This window comes from Sorex fumeus, unplaced genomic scaffold (genome assembly GCF_029834395.1).
Source record: "Sorex fumeus unplaced genomic scaffold, SorFum_2.1 ptg000037l, whole genome shotgun sequence".
In the NCBI taxonomy this organism is placed as follows: Eukaryota; Metazoa; Chordata; class Mammalia; order Eulipotyphla; family Soricidae; genus Sorex; species Sorex fumeus.
Genome location: NW_026606094.1, coordinates 20707841 through 20729714, shown reverse-complemented (window position 1 = coordinate 20729714; position 21874 = coordinate 20707841). Strand labels below are relative to the sequence as shown.

General features: G+C 33.6%; 2 protein-coding genes across 3 annotated transcripts in view; one reads left to right on the top strand and one right to left on the bottom strand.

The window, feature by feature from the left end:
• Positions 1-15985, top strand: part of LRRN3 (leucine rich repeat neuronal 3) — a 33795-nt gene extending 17810 nt beyond the window's left edge. The window contains exons 2-3 of the mRNA XM_056118039.1: positions 10727-10808; positions 12988-15985. Coding sequence (XP_055974014.1) covers positions 13350-15473 — 2124 coding nt within the window. The 5' untranslated portion in view covers positions 10727-10808; positions 12988-13349 and the 3' untranslated portion in view covers positions 15474-15985. The remainder of the gene's footprint in view (positions 1-10726; positions 10809-12987) is intronic.
• IMMP2L (inner mitochondrial membrane peptidase subunit 2) overlaps positions 1-21874 on the bottom strand; it is a 905603-nt gene that overhangs the window by 485228 nt on the left and 398501 nt on the right. The gene's annotated exons all lie outside the window — the stretch shown is intronic.

Sequence of the window (21874 nt, the reverse complement as noted above, 5' to 3'; positions counted from 1 at the left end):
AGATTGTTTGGATTTACAATAGCACTGTAGCACTGTCGTCACATTGTTCATCGATTTGCTTGAGCTGGCACCAGTAATGTCTCCACTGTGAGACTTAACTGTAACTGGTTTTGGCATATCAAATATGTCACGGATAGCTTGCCAAGCTCTGCTGTGCAGGTGGGATACTCTCAGTAACTTGCCAGGCTCTTTAAGAGGGACAAAGGAATCAAATTTGGGTCGACCACATGTAAGGCAAACGCCCTGCCCGCTGTGCTATCACTAGGGTATGATTCTTGCTTGGGATTTATAATATGAGTAAAAATAAGGTAACAAAATCTAAAGTCTCCAAGTGTGAAGACATCACATACCCAGGATACAGACAAAAATGATTCTCATTGATCTTGGGCAAGTACCTGACTATACACGGCATCACCTTCTGCTGCTCTGTTTAATTATACTAGAGAAATAATGGGGCAAAAGAGATAGTACAGCTGGTAGGGCACTTGCTTTGCACACTTGAGTTCAATCTCCAGCACTATGCATGGTCCCCAGCCCTTCCAGGAATGATCTCTAAGAGGCAGGCTAGGAGCAGGCCTTGAGCACTGCTGGGTGTGACTCCAAAACAATGACAAGAAAGAAATAAAATTCTAAAACACAAATAGATTCCTTGTTCACTTTTCCTTGGGCCACAGTTGTGAGCAATCAATTTAAAAATAATTGAAGAAAATTTGTGTTTTGCTCAGAAGAGAAAAGGAAAACATCCATTCAACTGTACCACACAGAATTATTTTTAATAGCATTTCTAATATGTTATGTATTTATTCAATCTACTTCTTACTATATTAAAATGCATAAAAACAATTACGCTGGATGTAAAACCTAGTAAACAATCAAAGTTTCCATTAAATCTAAGAAGAGACAGTTAAGATGCAATGTGAGTTGCAGATGTTCATGAATAGACAATATTTAGTTTCTTTCACTAGAAAGTGAAAAAAGGGTGGCAGTCATTTACATCATTCTTTCTCCTTCCTCCTTTCCTTAAACCCTTCCTCTTTTTTCCCTTCCTTTTGGACTAATTTTTTTTCTAAAAAAGAAGCTTTTAATTTAAGATCTGATGAGTATGTAAAATTGAATTGTTATAATGGCAGCACTATATCAGGTGGAAACTTCAACTAAATTTGCTCACATTCAACTAATAAATCACAAGGGAATATGGACATATTTAGCCTTTTATATCTTTTGACACAAATGCATTTCTTAGTTCGTTCATCATGTAGCTACACTAAAAACATTTCTGCTCAAGGTAAACTCAAAAAGAACATGGTCAAAAAGGCAAGTAAACAGTAAGAAATGAATAAAAAATACTCTGTGTGTGTATGACAAACATTTTGCATTCCACTTTAATGGGCTTTTAAAAATCTATATGCTTTAATTGGGATGTCATAGAAATAATAATTTAAAATATGAGATTCAATAAATGTGTTTCATGATCTGATTAAAATACCAAGGTCATATTTGTTATTTACTTATTTCAAATATGGTAAGCAATAATTTTGTTAGATAAAAATGAACCCCCAAATACTCATTTGCAACACTGAACTCTCCATTTCAAAGCCGAGCAATGTTACACATTTCCTATTCTGATTATACTATTACAAAACCTAGTACATATATATGCAAACCTTAAATGTCTACATAAATTTTACTAGGTTCATATGTGCTGCATAAATTCTGGGATTTTTTTGCTAGAACTTGTTACCAACAATATTTGCCCAGTTTTTCACTAACAGCAGATATTGTTTTGGTTTACATCATCTTTCTCCCTCGAAAGAGTTTATATGATAGATAAAAAAAAAAGGTGTTTTATGCCCTAAAATATGTAGAGAAACAGATTGTCTTCTGCAAATATCATTTTCTGGCATCATTATTTAATAGGGGCTCCAATACAGATCTGAGGACTCAAATTTCTCAGATTATTCATGCAATGATTACTTTCACTTGACCATTATCAGCTGACAACAAACAGAATCTGACCTTCCTCCAGTAACCCATCAAATCAATTTGCTAGAGGACTTTACTGAATGATTGCATTTCTCTATTAGTGTTTATTCTTACTCTCCTTTATGGTTGTTATGACATTTTTTATTTTTAAAGTTCGTATTTACTCCAGATATTAACATATAACCAAATTTAAATGCTTTTCTAGGTTATCCAGGTAGAAATTGCACAAATATCAAGAAAATCGTTTGCATATCTGAAACACTCACTACACTTATCACAATCGCCTAACCTTATAAAAACCAAAAAAAAAAAACTATCTTAAGTGTGAAAGATATCCAGACAAAACACAACACAATATTATTAGTTCTCCCAAATCAAATTTATTTAAAATAATACCATAATGGTAGAAACCAGATCAAAGGTATTTTTATGATTTGTTTTAAGCTATCTATATTTAGCATGCTCTATTTCAAATTAATTTCTTAGATTATAATCTCCCAAATTAACAAATACATAAACACTCACACCTTTATTTTTGTCAATTTTGTATTGTAATCAATATTCTATTTATGGAAACTGCTGCCATGAATTCAACATTTATCAGTAAAATAAGGTTCACCAATTAAATTATTGTATAGCAAAACATTTTTATAATGATATTATGAGAATTCATAGTTAAAAGCAACTGATATTTATTCAATATATATTAAATTACAACACTAGGTATTATTGTAGTATTAATGGAGACATGGCTCTGAACTGCATTACTATTTATTTAATTTTTAAGAAATGCTGGACATCCTAAATATTTCTCAAGGGGTTCCAGGTGCCACTACTGATGATTCTGAGCCAACCAGGCAGATGGCTCAATGTGAGGGCCTAAAGCAGTGCTGCTAGTTCCTTGCAGTGTCAGGAATTACTCAGCTGTCCCACTTTGCATTTTTGGTCACTCCAGATAGGCTAAAGGGCCTCCAGAGCTACACCTGATGATGTTCATGGAAACACTCATTGCTGGAATCGAACTGGGCAGTGGTATGCCAAGCATGCAACTTTACCCACGTTCTGTCTCTGGTGCAGAAACTGATTTAATAAAGCTAGCATGTCAGTGGAGAGGAATGGAGACAGGCAATTATCAAAAATCAAATCATTTCTAATAGTTTCTGCACAAGGAAAACAAAATGGGGTTACTGACTATAGGGGTAAGTTTTGGTAAGCTGCTCAATGAGTAACATTTCACCAAGAAGAAAAAATTAAAGCCAAGTTAGAACAATGTGTACTAAAAATCAAAAGAATTTTATTAGAATACAATGCTTCATTGCCAACTATGTGAAACTTATTATCTTTTCTTTTTTGAATATTAAAAATGTTTTATTTAGATTTGGGGGAAGGCAAAGAACACTTAACACTACCTGCTTAAGAAGTAAGACAGTGGCACTGGACCAATAGCACAGCTTGTAGGGCATTTGCCTTGCATGCAGCTGACCCGGGTTCTATTCCTAGAATCCCATATGATCCCCCAAGCACTGCCAAGAGTAATTCCTGAGTGCATGAGCCAGGAATAACCCCTGAGCATCACTGGGTGTGACCCAAAAAGCAAAAGAAAAAAAAAGACATTAGGGTAGACCTAAAACTTCTTTGCTAATAACAACATTGAAGGGGGCAAGCACAAACATGCATATCTTTAACAAGTAGCTCTGTGAAGCACATCCTAACAGAATGATGATTGCTAGTGTAATCAGGGGTCTGGGATCAAGTACAAGAGAAATCACTTACAGGTCTTCCACTGACCAAATCATTAAACTTTTTCAGAATTTCTCCTCATGACCTACACTGGTATGCACGCACATGAAGTCGGAGTTATGGGGACCAATTAAGGTCACATGTAATTTAAATTGAAATTTTGTAATGTAGCATCTCGTCATTATTGTTTCTGTTGTTATATGATAGGAAGCAATAAATTAATGAAAATCACAAGGACCTTTAAGAATTTATAGGATCAGATTTTATATATTAAAATATACAAGGATGTATAAAACATCTAAGGTTCTACCAAGATACCAGATTTAAGTCTAAATATGAAACTGATAATTCTTTTTCTAGTGTGTGTTTCTCCATATAATTGATGAATGGAATTAGTAAAGAAAACCTTAAATTAGGCTTCTTTTTTTTTCTTTTTGGGTCACACCTCGCAATGCACAGGGGTTACTCCTGACTCTGCACTCAGGAATTATTCCTGGCAGTGCTCAGGGAACCTTATGGGATGATGGAAATCAAACCCGCTTTGGTCATATACAAAACAAATGCCCTACCCACTGTACTATGGCTCCAGCTCCTAAATTAGGCTTATTCAACTCTATATTTTTTATTCTTCTGATACATTTTAAAATATAATTATCATACATTAAGGATAGCTTTTATTCATTGAAGCAACAATATACCTTCTAAGAAAACCTCCAGAGTATCAGAAATATCTCAAAGATATATTCTAGTTTACTAACCAACATCATGCATTATAATTAATGCAAATCAGGAAAAACATTTATTTTTTCAAATAACTGAAATTTGGAATGCCAATCTCAAGGAACTTTACTCTGAGCTTTATCACTTGGATATACTTGAATAAAATATGCAAAATGAAATTATGAAGCACAGCCTTTTACGTTTCCAAGATAGTTTCTCTATATGAAATTAATGCTGAAATTTCGTCATTGGCAATGTGAAGTATTCATGCTATAATAGTTAATGATAAATTTAATGCTGTTACTGCATAAATTTATTTCTGGGAGGCTACCTGAAAATGTGAAATTAAGGTAATTCCCCAGATCAAACTGAAAAGATTCCATATTTTGAATAATAAAGCTATGTTAAGAAAATACTTCTTTTCCTAACTCAAACCCAATAATCAAGTAGAAAAAAATGTGTTAAATCCTACCTCTTAAAGCTGTTACAATCTAAAACCATATACTTTTCTTAGTCTAAACTGATAGTTTAAAGCACATTCCTAAATTATTTATAGAGAATTTATCTCCTAAGAAATTTCCTTGGAACAGGTGCTCGCCACCAGGCTTAACCTAATCCATATATGAGATAAATACCACACTTCTAAATATAAAGCAAGTAAAAATTTGCAACCTTGTTTTGAAAGAATCCTTTATTCCCCATCACAGTTAGGACTCTTTCCCCATGATTGGTTCTATAGCTTGTGCAATCTCCAAACAAAGGCAAATAAGAAACGGAAAGTAAGCAGACTGCCCAAGTTCTACCATGACAGGTAGCTGTTATAAAAGATGTAATGTTAGTAAGAGATGACATTGCCCTTTAGAGAAAAATTAAAAATTCTAAGGAATCATAAATTGCACTACTTTCCACTTCAAGGAAATGGCTACTAAGTGCCTTTCTTCTTTCTTTCCTTATTTCTTTCCCTTTCTATCTTTCCTTCATTCTTTCTTTTTTCCCTCTCTTCCTTCCTTCCTTCCTTCCTCCCTTCCCTTCTTCCCTCCATCACTCAATCCCTCCCTCCCTCGCTCCCTCCTTCCTTTCTTCCTTTCTCTTTCTTTCCTTTTTCACTTTCTTATTCATGTGTTTTATTTAACACTTTGAAGGCAATATTTTTCATTCTTCTGTGGATATCCTTTTCCAATTGTCCATTATTCAATTGTAGCTTAATTCTTATGCGATACAGTAGTCAAATAGACTGGAAACTTCTTATAGTAGTATTTACCATAAACTTCATCATGCTTAGGAGTAATGGTGAATCAAATGAATCCTATGTGCCAATAATTATTTGAAATGAATTCCTGGGTGTTTAGGCAATCAAATCTCACAGGATTGTGTACACAAGGCAATCCTCTATAATTAAGTTTATGTAAAGAGTATCATTGATACTATTGGAAAATTAAGTGGGTTTAGGCTTGGTGACAAGGAGAAAAACTAACAGTTCACATTTACATAAAGTACTTTTTATTTTTACACATGGAAAAAAATAAAAAGCTACACCAATCTATGATGCAAGTAATTCTGTCTTTCCCTTTAGGTTTAGGTTTCCTCAAAGTAACACCATGTCATCTCACATAATCATTTATTCACACAAGTGCTAGAATAAGAGTCCAGTGCCTTTCTTGCCAAGTTATTTTCTTACTGAAAGATGCACAAACATGCTCATGAAAACTTCCTTCAGGCTCGTGAAACTAAACACTATAATTCAGGAAGGTTTTTCTCAAGCTTTCAACAGAGTTTTTGTTGTTCTATTTAAAAATCTTTCTTGTAGCCCCTGGACACAATTATCGTACCATTGTTTAAGCAGATTGTCAGGGTGGAAGGGGAAAATCATAGAGCATGAGGGAAATCAGACACACTTTTCAAATGAAAATAGCCAAACAATTCAATTGCTGATTATAAGGAAGTAACAGTATAGACTATGTCTGTATTATCACCTCCCTCGGTTACAGTACCAGAAAAATATCATCCATCACTGAATTCCTGGCAGGTATGCACTGACCCATGGCATAGCTGAAATTGGTGCTATGATTTATTCTCTTGCTCATTGCATTGGAAGCCATTCGTTGACCATAGGAATTCACTCAATTCTTTTAAAAAATGTTTTATTTTCACAATTCTTCATAAAAATCACTGACATTTGTATTGTTCTACTAAATAATGGTGAATACCAATATTTTATGATACGTAGAATAGAAAATAAACTACCCCAAGACTGTTTAGTCTGAATCTTGTCAGAAACTTTCTTCTCTGAAACATAATTTTGAGTTCGGTATAATAATATTGCAACCAAAATATTCATAATTCTCTGGGTAGAGTATATCAGTGGACTACTGTCCAAAGGCTTCCTTATTTTCTTTATAAACCAACAATAATTTGTTTTTACTATCATCCTTTTGTAGCCTACCACTGCTCCAAAAAATGTCCTTCCTGGGATTGGTATGAGAGCACATGATAACTGAAAAAGAACAATTTTTTTCCTTTACTTTTGATGGAGACAAATATACCTGTCCTGTCTTTCATGATAAAATCCTAAAGAGAACATTACTGAGAAATAATAAAAAAAAAAGACAGCATATATGTACCTGGTCCATAGAACTCCAACTTAAATCACTACTTCTTTCTTTAAAGTAAAAACAAAAACAAACAAACAACAACTACAAAAAGTACCAGGGAAAAGGGAAAGAAGAATCTTCAGATGACAGAGAGTGGAAACTTCAAAAAGTTAGAGAGTTTACTGGGCTGTGTTAAAATAAAAAAGAAAATGATTTAAAAATTGTTTGAAATATCTGGATACTTACACCAAACGTTTTCATATGAAATATAGGATAACTGAAAATAACTCTACATAAGAAAAGCATTTTCAAACCATTATACTGAATGGCACCATATAAGTCTTTCTCCTGACACTCACACAGGGGAATTTGCTCTCTTTAAACGTATCCAGAAATACCACTGAACATAAAAAGCATAGCATCACTTAGAAATCACCTATATTCAGTGGATTCCCAAATAAACTAGAGCTAAACAATAATAATGAAATTGAAAAATCAAAAGTGTTAAGGAAAAAAGGAAATCAATATTTCAAGAACTTGAAGAAACTCACAGTTTTGAAATGAAGTTACTAAAGGTCATAAAAACATTTCTTTGTGAATTTGGGAGTAGATAATTTCACAAACACTCTGTGGCAAAAATGTTAGTAATGACAATAATAGAGATCTATAGCTCAATTATAACATGAAGTAAATTTTCTATTAATGTTTCCCAGTCAGGAACATAAGATTTCAATCTATTCAATCTAAAATGATGTATGTTAAGGATAATTCATAAATGAGTGCTTTTCCCCACAGACACACTTGGGACTATACAGAAGCTATATAATAAGGGAATAATTAAAAAGGGATTTTAAAAAAGTGAATCAAGTGATCAAAATCCTGATTATAATGCTATATTATAAATTATAAAAGAGTCCCTGATTCATGGAGATATTTTCAGAAGAAATGCAAGCTAAAGAGACAAGCCCTGACTTAGAAATATCATTTATATTGCTAATCATGTACAGAAATTAACCAACATATAACATTAATGAAATGCTCAGTTGAGCAAAAACTATAATTAAAAATAAATACAAATCAGGATTCTTTCTGCAATGAGTATTGAGAGTATCACACAAGCTGATAACTTATAAAGAATTTGCTATACCAATACTCCTATGACTGATCTTATTTCTCATAACTCTAAAAGAAAATTATAAAAGAACTATGCGTCAAAATATTCTTTCTGATTGTAGCTATGCTACAACTAGATTTCACAAATCTGATATTTGGGAGCGTTATATAGAGCATTTTAAAAAAATCCTGATGCTATTTCCCGTTACTTATTTTTTAATTGCTCTATATATTTCAAGTCTCAAATTCAGAAGATAGAGAAAAAAATGAAAAAGAAATCTAGGATCCTTAAAGTTCACACAGAGCATATTTTAAGATTCATGAGGGAAAAAATACTATTTAAGTTACATCTGGTTTCTCTAAAAGAAAATCAATTTAAGACCAACATCTTAATCTAAAAGAGTCAAGTTGAGCCTACGTCCAAGGGGCTTGAAAGAGTACACAGCATGTTTAAGATATGTGCTGTATACTTTTAAAATTATTTTATGTTCAGCAATAAAGTATTTAAAAGATAGAAGGACACAAACTGGGAGCAAAATCTCCTCTTTTTACCCCAACCTACTCCTTTCATAATAACTGCCTTATCCAGTTTGAGAATCAGAAAGTATCGAATGCTATAAAACCATTCCCTGAGATAATAGTCATGAGAATAGCACTGTAGCACTGTCCTCCCATTGTTCATCAATTTGCTCAAGTGGCCACCAGTAATGTCTCCATTGTGAAACTTGCTCTTACTGGTTTTGGCATATCAAATACACCACGGGGAGCTTGCCAGGATCTGCTTTGCATGCAGGATACTCTCAGTACTTTGCCGGGCTCTGGAGAGGGATAGAGGAATCGAACCCAGGTCGGCCACTTGCAAGGCAGACACGCCCTACCCGCTATGCTATCGCTTCAGCAATGAGAATATATAACATATATTATGGTTTATAAATTCTATACAATAAAATAATTTTGTTCTATGAATACATTCTTTATAATGACATCTCTAAAAGAAATTCATAAAAGATTTCTAGAACATTAATAATCAAGTTTACTTTCCCAATCCTAGTATTCCTTCTGTAATACTCCACTGTGTTCTGAAACTCTTGAGTAAAGTTCCAATTAGAGAAGAAAACCCAGAACCAACAAAAGAGAGTGTAGAAAATGCCTCTCTAAGAAGATACTGAAATAGGATGTTATTTTAATAGATATTTGAATGGAGTGGAATTTTGTGTTATTAAAGGTAAAAAAAAAGGTAAAGGCCCTCCCGTTGATCGTCGATTTGCTCGAGCGGGCCCAGTAACGTATCCATTGGAGATTTTGTTGTTACTGTGTCTGGCATATCGAATACTCTCGGTAGCTTGCCGGGCTCTCCGAGAGGGGCGGAGGAATCGAACTCGGGTCGGCCATGTTGGCCGCTTGTAAGGCTAACGCCCTACCCGCTGTGCTATTATAAATCAAAACTAAACATTTCAGAGTTCATTCATGGAAAAAGCACATCCTAATTCAGTAACAACAAACTAGAAGTTTTTAGGAGGATTCTATCCCACCAAACGGAGGTGATTACAGAAAGTGAAACAACAAAAGGGTAGGGCACTTGTTGCCTTACATATGGCCAACCCAGCTCCAATCCCTGGCACCCCTATGGTCCCCCAAGCCCGACCAGGAGTGACTCCTAAGCACAGAGTCAGGAATAAGCCCTGAGCACCTCCAGATGTGGCTACAAAACAAAACAAACAACCATCCCTTTAATATTCAGAGTAGTGTGTCATGTTCAGAATGTTAAAGAACCTTAAAGCTCACATAACCCAATATCTATACTGTAATCAATGAGCACACACCAGGCAAAATGAAGTAATCTATCTGCAACTTCAAAATAAGCGGGCAAACCTGACTCATATATAATATTGCAAAACAGATTTTTTTCTCAATGATCAATTTGTGTTAACAGATTAATGTTTTCAGACACCATTCATTAAAGTACTCTATATAGTTACCTTTCTCCACCTCCAGCAAGTTGACATACAAATGCAATTATTTGGTTCTAAAAAACTGGAAGATAAGTATTTCCCAAGGGAGAAAATATCAGCTTTAATATAGGGATATATTTAGTGTAACTCAACTGTACCTTTGGTAGGAGGAATCTTCAATTAGAACTAAAGAAAGATCAAACCTTACGACAAAGGGATATGAAGTCAAATAATAGGAGAATAGACTTTAAATTCTCTATACAAATATATTTAGTCAGTAATTTACTACAGTGAAAAGGAAAAAACTGGGCTTTAAGGTAGTCATAGCAACTTCCTTTCTGCATCAAATTTTGAACTTTTAGTTGATACAAAAAAGTATCAAAATGTTTCTCTTTCCATTCTGTAGTCCTTATAATAAACATAATGAGGTACAGGGAAGAAGTCACCCTTGGTTCCTAAGCTTTATTGTTGTAAAACTTTGTCTACTACATAGAGAATTCAAATCTTCTTATCCACACTCTTATTATATTTCCGTTGATTTCTTATAAGCATCACAAAAGAACAAAATACTCAGGTCATTCCTGTAGACAGACAAAAATAAATCTTTCCTCCTTTTATCCTCCACAGCACAGCTCCCTCTTTCACTGTAAGTCAACTGGACCGTGCAGCAAGTCTTCTGCTATTTCTTCCTTGAGAAACTGAGAGTCTGGTGAGCAAACAGTGTATTTAGTTTATTGATTGCTTTCTAGTGTCTACAACTGTGCCTGCTAAAAATCAGGTTCAATCAGTGTTATAAATACAGCATAAATGAATGAATGTCACCTTGGAAAAAAGTAAAATTTACTGAGTTTAATTTTCTCATTAAACTTTTTAATGAGAAAATGTCATTGATTAGCAGATTCATATATTTGTGTTTTCATGATAGTCATATTTATCATTACATGTTGACATTTTGGTTCTGTATCCTAGTCTCTTTTGAATTTGGCTAGCATAACTCATACCTGGTTGCAGTAGTGTGAAAAATTAATTACCTAAACTTGAGAATTAAAAGAAATCTTATATGAGAAATAAAATTATTACAGTATACTTGTATTAAAATTATTTCATCTGTATATATGTATGATATTTTGCTTAATAAAGAGCATGCAGATCTAAATGCAAAATCAGAATCCTAATCTCATCTGAGCATTTATTTATATGACTCAGGAAGAGGGAGCTCCAACCTTTTCATGGAGATAGAAATACCTCCCCAAACTGTCTCGCAAGGTCATTAGTAACATAAAATAAACAAGGGATAAGAAAGGGCTTAGAAAGCCATAGGAATTAAGATGTAAGATATTATTACTGTCTAACTATCCTTCAAATAAGCTATGCCAAATAGTCCATTAGCGAAAGCATCATAATCATTTCACAGACAAGAGAAAAAATCAATACTACAATAAAGAAAAGCAAAACATCCTTATTCACTATTGTGCACCCCATACTGACAAGTTCCTGATACAAACTGAATTAATATAATTTGAATTTGTTGACCACTTTCAGAACTCTCCTTATTTCTAAAGCTTCAGAAATAATATAGTTCTAGGTACAACCCTGCATAGTAAACATCTTATAATTTTGAGCAACATAATTTTTTTTTTTACTTAAAATCTATTTCCTTAGAGAAGACACTTTAAAATATTCAAGATGGTTACTGAAGCTCCTCCCCTTCCCTTATCTTAGAGCCAGTCAAGAATACAGTCATGAGGGTTAATAATGGAGCAAGGATGAAAGAAGATCCTTGTACACAATTGATTGTTCAGCAACCACTGCTGCTGGTGAGCAAATTGTCCTGTATACCTGCAGGGAGAGCTCACCAATGTTCAAATGCACGAAGTATACATCTAAAAGAAATGCAGTATTTTAAAATATGGAATTACATAAAAATTAGCTTGATTAGAAATTTTTGTTTTTAGTTTTAGTTTTGGTTTATAAAGCCACCCCTGGAAGTGGTAACGTGTTTATACCTGGGTCTGTGTTCCAGGATGACTTCTAGCAATACTGGGGTAGGGGATGGGGGCATTGTGCAGGGCCACTGAATAAACTCAGGTTAGCTGAATGTGATGTATTATCTGTCCTGACTGAATCGTTTGTTTTTATATTATAAAGACATCAGTATCTATATGAAATAAGAAATATGCTTTATACTGATAAAAATAAAATTTTCATTGTTAACAGCGAGAGAAAGTAAAAAATTTGGAACTGGAAAATTGTCAAAAATTAAACTAAATTTCAATTAAGAATGACAGTGCATAGACATATCTACCACAAGTTGAACTTAATCTCTTCCACATACCACACAATTTAAACCACTATAACAATGAGATTATGGAGAAAAAGTCTGAATGAAAATATTTCTTCAAAAGGAAATCAAACTATTTCTTGGTATTTTATAATTTTCCTTTGAAATATTTCCTGGCAACCTCAGGAATCACACGTAAATCATATGACTGTAATTGAACAGTATTATTTATTTATAACTTTTAATTTTGCCTAAGAAGGGGGAAAATACCATCACTGAGAGGCTTTCTTTTTTTCCTTGTAACTGTCAAAGAAAATAAAAAATGTATTAAACAAAATTACAAGTAAAGTTTGAAACAACAGAGAAATTCAGGCAGTATATGCATTATGCTTAATGAAATTTCAGCCCTCTCAGAATTAAATTTCTCAGCCTGTCCAATGTCTGGAGCAGGAAATATCAAGGACAGTCAAAATAAAGATAAATCCTCAAAGCACACTGAATTCACTATAAAATCTACATTACACATGACATGATTATAATTTGTTAAATATTATTATATTTCCCTTTTGACTAATTTCTTTTTCTCTGTTATGCTATTTTATTACAGTTAGCATCATGCTGCTATTCCTGCAAGAGATGAACAAGCATGGGATTTGAATGCTATAGTCCTAAATAAATGAATCACTCAATTTCCTGTGAACATCAATACATACTTCATCTTCAAAAAGTATCTCAATACCCTATCATTAAGGAGATAGTGACTTTCTTTTTTCCAATATGCATGACATTTTTGGACACTGTAATTGTGGTACTGGCACTTCTTTTCATGAAGAAAAACTCTGCAGTTCTATGGCATTCATCATTTGACAAATGCAACTATTTTCCTTATCAATCAGCTCTCACTGAACTTGCTGGCAGTGACTGTGGAATCCTTAAGGACCCATTTAGTATCTGAAGAAAAAAGCTAAGATGAAGGACATGCCACTCCGAATTCATGTGCTACTTGGCCTAGCTATCACTACACTAGTACAAGCTGTAGATAAAAAAGCAGATTGCCCACAATTATGTACTTGTGAAATCAGGCCTTGGTTTACACCCAGATCCACTTATATGGAAGCATCCACTGTGGACTGTAATGATTTGGGTCTTTTAAATTTCCCAGCCAGATTGCCCGCTGACACACAGATTCTGCTCCTACAGACCAATAATATTGCAAGAATTGAATACGCCACAGACTTTCCAGTAAACCTCACTGGCCTGGACTTATCTCAAAATAATTTATCTTCTGTCACCAATATTAATGTAAAAAAGATGCCTCAGCTGCTTTCTGTGTACCTAGAGGAAAACAAACTTACTGAGCTGCCTGAAAAATGTCTGTCTGGACTGAGCAACTTACAAGAACTCTATATCAATCACAACTTGCTTTCTACAATTTCACCTGGAGCCTTTATTGGCCTTCAAAATCTTCTTCGACTTCATCTCAATTCAAATAGATTGCAGATGATTAACAGTAAGTGGTTTGATGCTCTTCCCAATCTGGAGATTCTGATGATTGGGGAAAATCCAATCATTAGAATCAAAGACATGAACTTTAAGCCTCTTATCAATCTTCGCAGTCTAGTTATTGCTGGTATAAATCTCACAGAAATACCAGATAATGCCTTGGTTGGACTTGAAAACTTAGAAAGCATCTCTTTTTATGACAATAGGCTCATTAAAGTACCCCATGCTGCTCTTCAAAAAGTTGTAAACCTCAAATTTTTGGATTTAAATAAAAATCCTATTAATAGAATACGAAGAGGAGATTTTAGCAATATGCTGCACCTGAAAGAGTTAGGGATAAATAATATGCCTGAGCTGGTCTCCATAGATGGTCTTGCTGTGGATAACTTGCCAGATTTAAGAAAAATCGAAGCTACTAACAACCCTAGATTATCTTACATTCACCCTAATGCGTTTTTCAGATTACCTAAACTGGAATCACTCATGCTTAACAGTAATGCTCTGAGTGCCCTTTACCATGGTACAATTGAGTCTCTGCCAAATCTCAAGGAAATAAGCATCCACAGCAATCCGATCAGGTGTGATTGTGTCATTCGCTGGATTAACATGAACAAAACCAATATTCGATTTATGGAGCCAGATTCGCTGTTTTGCGTGGACCCACCTGAATTCCAAGGCCAGAATGTCCGGCAAGTGCATTTCAGGGAAATGATGGAAATTTGCATCCCCCTCATAGCGCCTGAGAGTTTTCCTTCCAATCTGGATCTCGAAGCTGGCAGCTATGTCTCTTTACACTGCAGAGCTACTGCGGAGCCACAGCCTGAAATCTACTGGATAACACCTTCGGGGCAAAAACTCTTGCCTAATACTCTCAAAGACAAATTCTATGTCCATTCTGAAGGCACACTCGATATAAGTGGCATAGCCCCAACAGAAGGGGGGTTATACACCTGCATAGCCACTAACCTGGTAGGTGCTGACTTGAAGTCTGTTATGATCAAAGTGGACGGCTCATTTCCCCAGGATAACAATGGATCGCTGAATATTAAGATAAAGGATGTTCAGGCCAACTCAGTTCTGGTGTCATGGAAATCAAGTTCGAAAATTCTCAAGTCCAGTGTTAGGTGGACGGCATTTGTCAAAACTGAAAATTCCCATGCTGCCCAAAGTGCTCGAATACCATCTGATGTCAAGGTATATAATCTTACGCATCTGAACCCATCAACCGAGTATAAAATTTGCATTGACATCCCCACAATCTATCAAAAACACAGAAGACAATGTGTAAACGTCACCACAAAAAGTTTGGATACTGCTCAAAGAGGATACGAAAAGGGTAATACCACGTTCATGGCCTGCCTTGGAGGCTTTTTGGGAATTATTGGTGTGATGTGTCTTTTCACCTGCCTCTCTCAAGAAATGAACTGTGAAGGAGGACATAGGAATGAGAGGAACTACTTACAAAAACCAACGTTTGCATTCAGTGAGCTTTATCCTCCACTGATAAACCTGTGGGAAGCCAGCAAGGAAAAGAGTACAGCATTGGAAGTGAAAGCGACTGTTATAGGTGTGCCGGCAAATGTATCCTAAAACCAACCAATAAACCTACTTCAAAGGAAAGCTGAAGACTCAGTGTGCTTAAAAGGAAGAAAAATATTACTTTCTGGAAAGAAGTTTAAGCTTCACCAATGCTGCTCCTGACCAATGGAAATATGTACAAGTTCAGCATTTCAATTAACTGGCTTCAAAGGGTACTGTGGCAACCAAATAAAATAATTTCATTTTCTAAAACTTTCATGTAACTTTTATGTCTGGAATACAGTTAAAGTGGACAATGACATTTCTGTATTTTTTTTAACGTATATAAGAGTAGTTGAACTGAGCAATACCTCCTGTGTTGTATTACACATATTAGCCACGAGTTTTTTGCAGTGAAAAGATAAATTTGAATTGACACGTGGTGTAATAAAATGGGCAAATTCTGTAGAGTAGACACAGTGAGTATGTGGACTTCTTTTATAAGGAAAAATACATTTTGGATTAAAATAAATTGCTTTTGTCTTGTTTTTGTTTCTAAATAAAGAATAATTTCTGGGAAATGTCACCTGATCAGATATCATTTAAATGACAGCTTTATAAAAAAAACTTGTTTCTTCTATAATGAAATTTGGAATGCTAAGAATAGGCCATTTTTACTATTATATAGCTACATTTTAATGCACAAAAATGGATTTTAGCAGACATTTTATCAATATTAAAACATATAGTGTATTTGATCCTTTATTAACAGTCTCTAGGAAATTCTGTATTTACTTAAAGATTTTCTTTTCTCAGTAAGCTTTTCCAGTGTTTTAGTTACTATAAAGCTAATATTTGAGAAACTTAAAACTCTATTTTAATAATTAGTACTAGTTTTGAATCAGAAAAATCATGCAACAGATACGGCACTTGCTTTGCATGCATTCTATGTGAGTTCAATCCCAGGCACTCCATGTGGTCGCCTGAACCTTAGAGATGTGACACTGGGCAAAGAGTTAGGAATAAGCCCTGAGTACCAGTGGATATGGCCCACTGATGAAATTAGTACTACCTCAATCTAAATCCGTTTATAAAAATATTGCCAAATTTTGAGATGTTAACATGAGATGAATTTGACTGTTATAATAGGCACATAATCAAAACTTTGCTATATTGCAAACAAAGCAATGAAACATTTTTTATATAACTCACAAAGCAGAGCTCTAAGATTTGTACAGTGACTAACCCAGCTGGTACTCACTGAAGTCTTTTATGATCAATGTAGATATTGCAGTGAATTTTACAAGACAGGCATTTTTCAAGAATAAAATTTTAGAATTTACTTTTTATATATTTTATTAATTGAATTTCATCAAAATTTTATGAGAATTCTCCTTTTTACATTGTCCATACAATGGAATTAGGACAGTTTTATAGTTAGGGAAAATCTAGCATTCAAAATAAATTTATTAAGAAATATTTTCTCATAAGGAAAAGCTTTTAAAGCTAATTAAGAGTTAAAAAAAAAGACTGGTTTCCAGTAATATACTTTAAGCACTTAAAGACATGGCTAAAATTTAAGAGTCATTAAAGTGCCCCAAAATTACAAGTAATTTAAAGAATACTATGGAGGAAATATAATAATTCACCTGGAAAATCTCCAATGTTTTTTGGCATTTCAATTATATTTATAAACAGAAGCCCATAGTTAGGCAACGGTGGTAAAGATTTACATATAAATAAAACATCCTTAAATAATAAAATAAAATAAGCCACACTTTTATAGAAATGCTGTTTGTATCTAAAAAGCGACAAGGTTTCCATGTTAATTGCCACTATGCCTATTCATAATCATGTATTTAATTTTTCTTACAATAGCTTGTTGCATATTATCAATATGTCACTGGCCTGTAAACATTCCTAAAACTGCAGTCATATCAAATTATTTATTAATACTAGATATTTGATTTTATGATAGCATTGGCAGTTTCTAATTAAATACCAGCTGTTTCTTGACAATGTGGAAGGTAATTGTTATGAACTCTTTAAAACAAAAGGGCAAACTCTGTTGATTCTAATTCCACCAAAATATGAAACTTGTTAATTCAATGTGTTTCTCAAACACAAATTTTGTAACCTGATGAATCACTATCACACAGAGGCTGACATTAGAATTTATCAGCAAGACAAGCTCATAGATCATGAGAGGTTTCAGCACTACGGACAGAGCATTTTAGAGCTAGGCTATTTGTCAAAAAAATAGGAGTTGAAATATGACCTATTAGGATGCAGTTATTGTATAGGTCAGCAAGAACTTGCTCGGGTATCATGTGTTTCTTTTATATCTATTTGAATGAAAGACAAACTCTACAAACACATTGTAGAGTTGAAAATGTACTTCATGCAATTCTTTTAAAGAAAAATAATATCAAATAAGCACTTTAGATACATCAACGTAGGTGTTGAAATGAAGAACTTTTGTTACAGCTAAAGAAAAACACTGAAAATTTTGAAAAAAAATCATACAAATTTAAGCATTGATCAAAGCACTCTAAGCAGATAATATACAATTTTATAATACCATATGGATCTAATAGTAAAATTTCCAAAGAAAAATGAAACACTATAGTCATGGTCTAAAATGGCAACTGATCTCCTTATTGGTATGCAAGAAAACATTTTCCACACACACTATCTATATATGTGCTCATACATACATACATACATGTTATATGTATATACTTAAATTTAATACACACATTTGTTATGGTTTGGGCTTCAGGACTGACTCCTGGTTCTGTGCTCAGGAATCACTCCTAGTGGGATTGGGAAAGCATAAGAGATGCTTGGGGATTGAACTCAGGTTGGCTATGTGCAAGGCAAGTGCCTACCTGCTATATTAAGACTCCAATTCCCTTTACAAAAGTATTTCAAATAATTTTGTTTTCTAACTTCCACTATAAAACAATACTCAAATTTTCCAAAACTAACAATAATCTATTATACAATAATGCATTAAACTATGGAAAAATTATCAGTAAAGCCAAGTGCATTGATGCTAGTCAAGAGCTATAGCACAGCGGTAGGGCGTTCGCCTTACAAGCGGCCAACATGGCCAACCCGAGTTCAATTCCAATTTTGCATAAAAAGAAATTAATAAAATCAAGGTATTTCTATACCCTTCTTTTGGTGTTTCAATTCTAAGACTTTTATTTTAAGTTCAATTTTTAAAGAAAAACTACGTATCAGTGAGTGTAAGTTTAAAATTGTAATTTGTAACTATTCATTTCATTATAGTTTATTTATGTTCCATAAACATTTATTATATGGTTATTAATCAGTAGAAGAACAGAAGTGAAATGGAAAAGTACACCAATCACCAAGAGGTTTATAGTCTAGTAGATTACATTAGGTTTATATGTCATTGTTTACATAAATATATCTTCATTGTGTTACTGGGAAGAGGTCCAGTTTCAACTATACATATTTCCATAGAATGAGAAATTTTCTGAGAAAATTATGTTTACTTCACTGACCAAATCTAATATATCTTGTCAAAAAATGTTGATTGAGAAAAATAATTTAAAATTTTATATTTATTTTCTCATAATTGCATCTTTTGTATGTAATACACATGTGTGTATTACAAATAAAAATGTAGAATCCTGTATTAAAATTAAATCTAGAGTAACATATGCATACCATAAAGTATGTTTCAGTCTAGAAACATAGATAACTATCATGTTCCCTGTTTATAAACAAATAATAAATAACTTTTAAAAAGTAGTTAATTTCAAGGAATATAAGTCAACAATGACAAAATGTTAATATTTTTATGAGCAGTACTGTTTTTTTACTACTTTGAACATGTTCTATAACTATTGGAAAAAAACTTTAAAAATTCTAAATTAATATTTTAGATAAATATATGAAGTGACATATAACTAATAAAGTAAATAATAGAAACAACTACAAGTTTTAAAATAGACATTTCCTTAAAAAATTAAAATTTGAATAATGTACTCTCAGCTTTCAGAAATATCAGGGAGAAAAAAATCTCATTTGCATGTGTCAAAATTAAGCAAAATTTTGTTTTTCATCTGTATGACATTTTAGGAAATAATGCAAAGTGATTAAATAATGGTGACTGTTTATCAAACAACATCAACAAAATATGTATATAATACAGAATGAATAAGAAAAAGGCTTGCAAATAATATGGATACTATAGATAAGTTTACTATATTAAACATCTTAAATGACCACTGGGATAAATTTAAAGACTACAGTAATTTTCTATTTTAAGTGTAATATTTTCATCAGTACCCTGTATCTCTAAATAGCTTTTTGGAAGCATAACAATATTGTACTGGACTGATCTAGCAATGCTTTAAATCAACATACTACTATCAATACCACAAAATTCTAAAAAAAAATCCCTTCAGTTTCAACATAATATTGACTGGTCTTTGTATTCATCAGTAAGGTGAGGATTTTATTACTTCGGGTATCGAACACCTTGATTTATCATATTCCTCTGCAGTAAAGGATAAAATCAACAACAAAACTCACCAAAATTTGCACATAGCAATTACAGAACCATAAAAAAGAAATGATTAAAAAAGTGATGATTGAAATGTATGTAATCCTAAGAAAAACTAAAAAAGAAAAATACTAACAAATAACATTCCAAGGTAAGGGAAGTTATTGAGGCTGGAACACGTACCCTATGTACCCTGCCTGCAAGGACCCTGGGTTCCGTCCTCAGCCACACACTTCTGAGAGCTGCTTTGGACTGGTAGATCTACAGAACAAAATTCTTGTGAAATAGTGATTAGTTCAAACTCTAGCTTAAACATTTTCTTAGGCTATAATCAAAGTCTTTGAATTAAGTAGTAAATATTTAGTTCTGTCTGGTGAGAAAATGTCATTAAAATCACACACACACACAGAGAAAAGGAACCAGTTCCAAAGGCTCCAGACGTACTTTGCATGTAAAACCTGGGGTTCAGTACCCACCACTACATAGTCCTCTAATCAATTACTGCCAGGAGCAGTCTCTAAGTACTGAGTTGTGAACAGCCTCTGAGAATTACTAAGTATAGTTCCCAAACAGGGCTGGAGCGATAGTACAGTGGTAGGGCACTTGCTTTGTGCGCAGCCAGCCCAGACGAGCCGGGTTCGATTCCTCTGCCCCTTTCAGAGAGGCCGGCAAGCTACCGAGAGTATCTCGCCCACATGGCAAAGCCTGGCAAGCTACCCGTGATGTATTCAATATGCCAAACACAGTAACAACAAGTCTCAAAATGGAGACGTTACTGGGCCCGTTCGAGCAATCAATGAACAACTGGACAGTGACAGTTCCCAAACAAAAGGGGGGGGGGATAGAACAAATTTGTCCTTATTCTAGTTGAAAATAGAAAAGTCCACAGAAATTTGAATTTTCCTATTCTTGTTCTCTTTACATATACATTATAGAGTTTGTACTTCATCTTCTAAATAAGTCATATAGTATAAAGCAAATAATTGATTAGATACATCATAAATACTTCAGTGCAATTTTCCTTAAAAGAAATTCAATCATAAAAGAAATAACTTTGCAATAAAAATATATGTTTGAAATATACAACCATAAATATATTAATAGAGTATCTCAGAATAATATAACATAATTATAAAGAACCATACATAATTTGGGCAAGACTTTCAGCATGAACTATAAGGGCATTTGAAGACCTCACACTACTTTCTGTTTATATTTATCTTTTCTAATTCTCATATATCTTCAAGAAACTAATAGTATTATGTGACCACTGGAAGGAAAATCCAACTTCTCTTTAAAACTTATGGCTTGTTGTCTGATGTTATTGATTCAAAAATTCAATCGTAATGCCCGTCCATAATGTTTTAACAGTCACTGGAAGAAATAATGAAGTGTGCTTGGGACATAAATTGGCTTTCCTAATCTTAGCATTGAAAGAAGCAGTGTAATAAAATAACCTCCCTATCAATTGTGGTACCAAACTCAAGGCTGATAAAGACAAAAAAAAGTAGTATTAAATCATTGAAGGTGGTTTTGTGTATGTGTATATGTGGTGGTGAGTGGTTGGGTTGGGGGATTGTGTGGTATATTGATAAACCCAGGCCTCATACATACAAAGTGTGTGCTCTGCCATCAAATCATACTCATAACTCCCATGGAGGGCATTTTTAAAGCAGTTTGGTTAAAATCATTAAAAGAACTATTTTTAAAATACTGCATAAAATTGACATCCAAACTGAGGCTAGACTCAAATGTCTCTGGAAGACATTTTAATAAAGATTATGAGAAGAATCTCATATTCAACAATGAACAAGAAATCATGTCTCCAATACAGATATAAGCTAATGTATGTATATTTCCAAGTTAGTTAATATACAAATAAGCATTTAACTTAATTTTTCACATGAAATGATTTCAAAATCAAAAGAGT